Below are 8,350 nucleotides of genomic sequence, written 5' to 3'. Positions count from 1 at the left end.
ATAAAGCTTCATTACAGACACCTTACAGCTGAACACTGTAGCCTGGGACGAAAGAAGAGCATCCAGAAAGCTTCACCAGAGGTCACAGTGGGGAGAGAGGTCTGTCTTTTACTAGGGATCATCCAAATCGGGTGTTCTTAAGTAGGGGACCGCCTGAACAGTACAGTAATTTTTTTTTAAATGCATTAAAAGACATTAAAACCTCTATACATTTAGTATCCCCATGCATGTACCAATCCAAAGAATAAAGGAGATATGTCATTTGTCACAAAATGACACAAATACGGCTTTTTTTATACCAATTGAACTGCATTTCGAATTTTTTTTCTACTTCCTGGTACTCGGCATGGAATAATAAACACCATCACTATGAAGTGCAGTGTGTTATGCAGGGAACAAGCCTTCACACAGCTGTCTATATGGAAAAATAAAAAAAGTTATAGATTTTTGTAGGTAGGGAGTGAAAAATGAAAACGGGCCTGGTCATTAAGGTAGATCTGATGGTAGGATACCAGTGACCTTCTAAACCCTAATCTATCTTTAGCTAATCCTAGAATACTTTCTATGCTAAACTATAGTTTAACTAATATTATATTTTCTGGCAGAGGCTACTGGGGCATGGAGTATCCTCTCCGGGCAGCGGGAACAAAGGCTATTCGACAGTAGCCTCTCCAGAAATTAGCATATTAGTTAAACTGTAGTTTAGTGTAGAAAGTATTCTAGGATTATCGACATAGATTTGGGTTTAGAAGGTCACTGGGAACCTACCATCAGATGTACCTTAATAGGTAGACTTCTGATGGCAAGTTTGCTTTAAAAAATGTATGAAAATATTGGAATAAGATTTGATCTTGTATAATGTATCTTGTACTGTAGTAAAATGTGGCATAATGGATGGATTGTCCCTTCTAGTTGGACATCATGTGCTGAATTGAGATGCGACAGAAGATGACACAGCAATAATTTATCATTTCAATTCTCATCAAATCTCAAAACACAAAAATGTTTAAATAAGAGTCGTGGGAAGCTGAGGGTTACAACCTCTGCTAATCCAGCAGCTGAGCCCGGTTCCAGTATGTTCCCTCCCCCACCTTTGAAAAAACATCTGCAATCGATTCACTATGCCCTTCAGAAAACCTGCCTGCTTTCTTCTCTCGTAAAGTTGAGAATCTTCACTCTGCACAGAACTGATGTGGATACTGAGCAAGTCTGAAAGGAAACAACATAAATGTCTCCATAGAGCGTATTCTACATTTCGGTAACTGGCACTATTGTAGCAGAATATTAATTAGTACAGGACTTTTCTATATTTGCTTTCATTGTTTGGCACAGCCTCACCAGTAGGACAGTGGCACTGCCAGGTACGCTCCATTCTATATGAAGATTTTAAGGAGCACTGAAAAAAGGGGTGCTGGGATAAGAATGTCTATCACACAGTGCAGACTCATTTTATATTTCTTGAATTCAAAACCAGTGGGTGTAAACTTGTTAAATCAGCTAACGAAGACAAGTCATCATTGGTGGGTCCAACACTTGAAACCCCACTGATCAGCTGTTTGATGAGCCTATTCACCAAGCACAGCGCTGTGCATTGCATATGGGCTTGGTACTGGAGTTTAGTTCTATAGCTGAATGAAGCAGACCATGTTACATGTTGCTCAGTGGTCCACTAATGTGTATCCCACATTTTCTAGCAATGTAAGAACTGAATGGACTGTGGGTGTAGCAGGCAATATTTTATATATAAACAGAGAAATCGTACAGTGCAGATGTCCAGTATAAGTTTTCAGCATTATTGCATCAAGAATGCAAGTAATTTATAACAAAAAAAATATCTTTACTTTTGGTTCTGTAAACACTACCATACTTTGAACCTCTGGGCAAAGGAGGACATGATGCTTCTTTGACTCCATTTCATTCCATCTTCCCATCACATTACCTTCTGTAATTCTTTATGATCATGTTAACCAATGTTGTAGCAGTATTTATACAAGTAATGTTCCAAGATTCAATGGTGATGTTGGAAATTGCGATTATTTTCCCCATTAAAGGCACCTCCGCACCAAGTGGGCATGAAGGGACGTGAAGGGGCAGCAGCCGGCGGTGTACCGTTCCGGCTCCCATACCTGCAACCATTCAAGTCACTAGTAATACCGAAGGGTATTCTACGACAGGCAGGGCCCTGGTCCAACAAATTTGTTCCCAATGAGTGCAGGATTTACTGCACTGAACCTAGAATCACTGACCTGAAAGTACATTCCGTATCGAGCTCAGCCATTCTGGGATCAGTATCGTAAATCATGCACGCGTATGGAGCAAGTTGGATCAAATACGCTTGTGGACAATGGCTTTACTAATGAGCTAACTTTGCCAGAGATTGGAACCAACTGATAAACCCGTCCCCAGTATATACATGTAAAAATTAGGCCCATAAACATTTTGTGAATTGAGCCTATCAAGCCTTAACTGGAAGGTCAGCCTGGCTTATGGGTGGTTGGAATGACCTGGCATATGACGTGTTGCCTATGGATAACATGCTCTAGTCTTTTTGTTGCTCTATCCTCCTGGTACTTCTAACATTTCCAAAAAATTTGGAATTTGAATAGTTCCTTTTAAGGAAATGCAGCAATGATAACTTACCATGGAAAATGTACAACTCCTCAAAACAAATATTATTTGAAACAGTTCTTTTTACTAAAGTTCAGGTCCAAACACGAGGATATGAATTCACTTATGTGTTGCAGCTACATCGCTCCCTCGAGTTCCAGAAAAGGCCAAGTAAATAGTTTAGCATGAAGAAGCACGACGCCTGCAAGGCTCTGAACACATCCAAAGCCAGGGAGGCATAACTCACAGTTATAGTCTAAGAAATGATGAGATACGTGATTATCAGGCACACACATGGTTCCAATTACCATGCATTGCTGAGAAATGAGTCACAGAATATCTGCAAGGTGCGGAACAACTTATCTGGACTTGCTACCCACCCGCCACTCTCACTTTGTCGGGAGATCCCACCGATTAATCCGGGGAAACAGAGGAAGTCGCCACAGCACCACACATAAGACATTGTACTTTAGGGTAACCAACTTTATTCTTGTAGCGTAATAAGTTAAACTATTTACACAATGCACAGTCACTCTTACACAAACAGATACTTATTGGCATAACTTTGAACCACATCTAAAAGTTTCTGCAAAGACACATTGTGGGTTTCTCCAAGTATGAGAGGGGGCAGCCATTTTGAGCACATCCTCTCAAAGGTTTGAACTCTCCCTAGAGAGCATTTACTAAATTCTAAATATCCATATGTTTGGCATTATCTGAAGCTCTATTTGCCACAACACCCTTCAAGAACATGTGCAAATAACATTTTCTCAAATCCCAGAGCTGGGCCAAAAGTGAAAAAATAAAAGAAGTGCTAAACTAAGAGAAAGATGTTTAAGTTAGTTAAAAGTTTTCTGGGCACGTTTGAGCGTTCAGTCACTGCTATTTTTTCCTTTTGTGAGATTACAAAATGAAGCTTAGAAGAAACCTGCACTAATCCCGCGGCAACAAGACAGCAGAGGAGGTCGGTTGTGGCCTTTAATTTACAAAGAATATCTAAAGAAATGGCATTTTTTACCCAATTGATCGCTTTAAAGAAGAGCATCTGCTAGGTCTCTGAATAACTATAGTTGGTGTCTTCATTGGGTGACCCACTAACTATAGCTAGTGTCTTCATTGGGTGACCCACTAACTATAGCTAGTGTCTTCATTAGGTGACCCACTAACTATAGCTAGTGTCTTCATTGGGTGACCCACTAACTATAGCTAGTGTCTTCATTAGGTGACCCACTAACTATAGCTAGTGTCTTCATTAGGTGACCCACTAACTATAGCTAGTGTCTTCATTGGGTGGCCCACTAACTATAGCTAGTGTCTTCATTGGGTGGCCCACTAACTATAGCTAGTGTCTTCATTAGGTGACCCACTAACTATAGCTAGTGTCTTCATTAGGTGACCCACTAACTATAGCTAGTGTCTTCATTAGGTGACCCACTAACTATAGCTAGTGTCTTTGTTAGGTGACCCACTAACTATAGCTAGTGTCTTCATTAGGTGACTAACTAACTATAGCTAGTGTCTTCATTAGGTGACCCACTAACTATAGCTAGTGTCTTCATTAGGTGACCCACTAACTATAGCTAGTGTCTTCATTGGGTGACCCACTAACTAAAGCTAGTGTCATCATTAGATGAGAAACTAACTATAAGTAGTGTCTTTATAAGGTGACCCACTAAGGATACCTAGTGTCTTCATAAGATGACCCACTAACTATAGCTAGTGTCTTCATTTTGAGTTGTACTGTATGATGAACAGCTTGTCGCTCTTGGTTCACGAGCTACGAATGACCAAGGGACACACTTACACTGCTTTACTTGCATTTTTTGTAAGTTAACAATTCTGGATCATCTTTCCTCAAATATCTATATCATATCGTTCTCTTGTTATTCCTTTGAAATAAATTTGACAACAGGTTGAAACCATTTCTCACTATATATGGGTGTATGCCTGCACAATTTGACTCTCACTAACCAATCAGTAGTGAAAGAGTGAGTAGGGACACAACCCTAACCGGTAACACCCACTGGTTAATATGTTTGCTGTAAGGATAGCCAGGTTACACAAGACAAGAGGTTTCAGAATGGTTATTCTATGTGAACATGAGTATTTGCTAGAAGAGACAAATCAGGAGGGACAACTGGAGATTTTGGGAACAAATGATTTTCTTCAACCTCCCATGGTGCATATAATGGATACTACAGATGAGTACAATGCATATTATTTTTGCTTTTAATGTACCATCTACAATAGAAAGTATTGGAAAAGTTAAAATGTGATTTCAGGCTTGAACCTGTGATTTATAGATTGTAATTTACCTTTTTACGGTAAATTATTGGTAACACATTTACAGCAATGTAAATTTGCAGAGTTGTCTGCTGAATCTAACAAACATACTGTAAAATACTGAAAAATAGAAAACTTTAGCTAATCTGACTATTTTAGCTAAAAACGTATTTATACATCCAATGGTAACAACCAAGCCTACTAGAAATAGAAAAAGGTTTCACCCAAAACCAAAAGATCTGTTGGTTTGCCAATCCTATGGCTATCACCCATGACTTCTCTTCCAGAAATGAGGAGTTTGCTGTTTTAGGGGCATAGGATTTGGGAGATTTGCCAACTTGAATAACAATATATTAACTGCAATATGTAAAAATGGTTATTGCTCGCACAACAAGTCATAGCTCAAACAGACAAAGGGTTTGGGATTAATTCACAGTTCTGAAAAACAAGGAAAGACTAAGTAAACATCTAAAATATGTTCTTAACTGTATACACATCCAGCATTAAGGGGATTTAGTGTATTCTATAGGTCATACGCTCAAAAACAGCAGAATGCCAAATACCCAAAGGAACAATTACAGTTTTTTTGTGTAAATAACTAAAAATAATTTAATTTCTGAGCAGAAGTGGCCCTATAATGAGGAAATCGGAGGCAGCTGTCTCCGGCAGCAGGGTTTTGGGGGGCAGCCAAAATTAGGGAATCAATTTATAAGATGAATATTTTCTTCCTGCCTTAGTATAAATGAACAGTTTCTAATAATGACTTAATAGGACACAACAGCAATATAAATGTTTAGAATTCTGGGTAAGGGATGGGAATGATGCCATCTCAGATGAATCATAACTTGTAGTATTAGGTCGGCCACTATTTATGGAAGAAAATGACTTAAACAAGGTCCTTTGTAGGAGACTTTACAGATTTTGGATTATACGTAGGTTGTAGTATGGCAGTTACATACTAGACCCAACATTAAATTAAATTTAAAAAAAATAATTTTTGTTTTTTAAACCAGCAACTGCCCCACTTACCCCAACAGGCCAAGTCCGGTATTGCAGCCCTTGAATAAGACAGACTATAAAACCAGACCCATGCATGGAAGTGCCACCGGTTTTCAAAGAAAGTAGACCCTCTTTGTCTAATGGTTTCAATAGTGAGCAAGAAAGCTCATTTAAAAATGAGGGCTTATAGTAAATGACAAGATAAATGGCTATACAATAAAACATTTTTGTATAATTTTACCACTTTTGAGAATATGGCCTACAGGAGTGTTCAAACAAGGAACTGAAAACCAGAAGGTTCACTTCTAGTTTTGTTTTGTACCATCTAATGCACATGTGTGAACAGTGTCATAGAGTTTACCACTAATAGCCTTCCATGTGGTCCATTAGACTAGAAGAGATTGATGCTCATATGGCTTTGTTTTTTCTAACAAGCTATGAGAAATATTCCATGACACACCATGGCAACCCTACCGCCATTAAATGGATACTACATCTAACCGGCCAAGTCACACAATACAAAACTTTCTTAGGTATCAACACAACACATAAAACAGAGCTTGGTATGTGTGTATTCACACATATCAGATCTCACTTGTATAGACACATAAATATTTTATAAAAAATAAAGTGCTTTCTAAACGGTTCCAGCAAAGGAACATATAAAACATTGTACAACTGAAACAAAAACAGATACTAAGGGACAAAAACAGACAAAATAAAACAAGTAATACTACATCCAGCTTATGTATAAACAAGAACACAATATGTACAATCTCATGGGCATCCCAAGACAAACATCCCTTCATATACACGGTATATACATATATGCTGTTATCCTTGCTCAATATATTATAACAATATATATTTTACAATTTTTTTTTTATACACAAGAAAACTTCTACAAAAGAGCAACAAAGACCAAGCACACAAGCCCAAGAATGATTGCAGGCAAAGGGGGAGTCTTGCCCAGATTCCCATTTGTTGGAAAGATTATCCACAGATCCTTTCGGGGGTGCAAAGCCTTCACGTCCTCCCAAGCACTTTGAGCTGCCGCAGTAAAGTTGGCGTCACTCGTTGTTAGCAAGTCAAAAACACAAGAATGAAAATAGATGTGTCGGACTTGAAATTTTTCAAGACATTTGGCAATGGCACTTTCCAGTGTGTATGTTGGGCGTGACTGTCCAGATAATGAGCTGGGTGGATCGTTACTGGTCACCGGAAGGGGCAGATGACCACCCTGGTCAATACGTTCACTGGAGGGGCAGCCATTCATGCACAGTTGCAAGTCTTGGCTCTCCTCATAAGCTATAGCCAATTCCTCCGGCATTCTTATCGCTAGAGTTAAATAGTTTCCAAGCTGCCGCACAATGACGGTTGTCCCAATGTATTTGGCATGCATCTCAACATGCTTTCCACTGACTTTCTCTATAATCCGCAGGGTTTTTGAGTCTCCATCCCCGCCGCTGGTTGTGCCATCCACAAATGCGGCGGGTAGATCATCCGTCACAGCCTGGTACACTTTCTGATCTGTGCAGTCTTGGTGAGATTTGAATATTATGGTTATCTAGGGAAGAAAAGAAACAAAATTAAAATGCTTGCAAAACTGAAATAAGAATTTCACACAACGAAGGATTCAACACATGAAAATCAAAGAAATTAGAAAAACCAGTGAACATTTTTTATATTAACTTAGCTTTTTAATCCCCTGCTAAACCAGTGCTTAAGCCCCAGCGGTCAACATACTGGAACATGACATCACCATTGTGGTCAATCAGTGGCCTTTCCCCGGTGGGTACAGTTCATACTGCCATTAAAATCACAAGTAAAAAGACCAACAAGTATTTGCTGCAGCATCTGCTTTCTATGGACAGGGGAACTGATGGGGCGACTACTATTTTGTAATTCTTGAACAACCGCTTCAAATTAAAGAAAAGTTACAGTGAGAATATATGACCTGAGTAACCATGAGTTACAATGCATCAAGAGCCAACGTGATTTCTTGGCAGCTTTGCAAGAAAATACAACCCAGTAGCCAATTTCTAGATGCATTAGTTTCCTAGTTCCCACTATAATATAGCGTGCCTACAATAATTCAATCTCCAAGTTCCGATACAACTCCTAACATCAGCCATTAAATTCAAAAGATAGGTGGCCATTTTATAGAAATTCTGATCTCCTAAACCCTACCCAGAACATGAAGGGTAACAACTCAGAACCGCAATTGCTCCGTCCATATGTAGCAAGATAGTAGCAGTCACATCTAACTTAGGTCACATTTATATGGTCATGTGCCCACCCAGACCGCATCCCGCCGTTTCTGAACTCTCCCCAGAAAGCCGAGTGGCCAAGCAGCAAATCAGGCCAAATATAGTACAATCACACTATTTTTTGAGGCACAGACACCTGGCCCGGTCACAGTGTGGTGAGACACTGTCCTCAACACAACGTGAGCTGGTGC

General features: G+C 39.3%; 1 protein-coding gene across 2 annotated transcripts in view; it reads right to left on the bottom strand.

The window, feature by feature from the left end:
• Positions 1 to 3,069: 3,069 nt before the first annotated feature.
• RGMB (repulsive guidance molecule BMP co-receptor b) overlaps positions 3,070 to 8,350 on the bottom strand; it is a 45,036-nt gene continuing 39,755 nt past the window's right edge. For both annotated transcript variants that reach the window (XM_072139985.1, XM_072139994.1), the window contains exon 5: positions 3,070 to 7,456. In XM_072139985.1, coding sequence (XP_071996086.1) covers positions 6,791 to 7,456 — 666 coding nt within the window. In that variant the 3' untranslated portion in view covers positions 3,070 to 6,790. The remainder of the gene's footprint in view (positions 7,457 to 8,350) is intronic.

Source organism: Engystomops pustulosus, chromosome 1 (genome assembly GCF_040894005.1).
Source record: "Engystomops pustulosus chromosome 1, aEngPut4.maternal, whole genome shotgun sequence".
In the NCBI taxonomy this organism is placed as follows: Eukaryota; Metazoa; Chordata; class Amphibia; order Anura; family Leptodactylidae; genus Engystomops; species Engystomops pustulosus.
The sequence above is the reverse complement of the archived record's forward strand: the minus strand, read 5'-3'. Positions and strand labels throughout refer to the sequence as shown.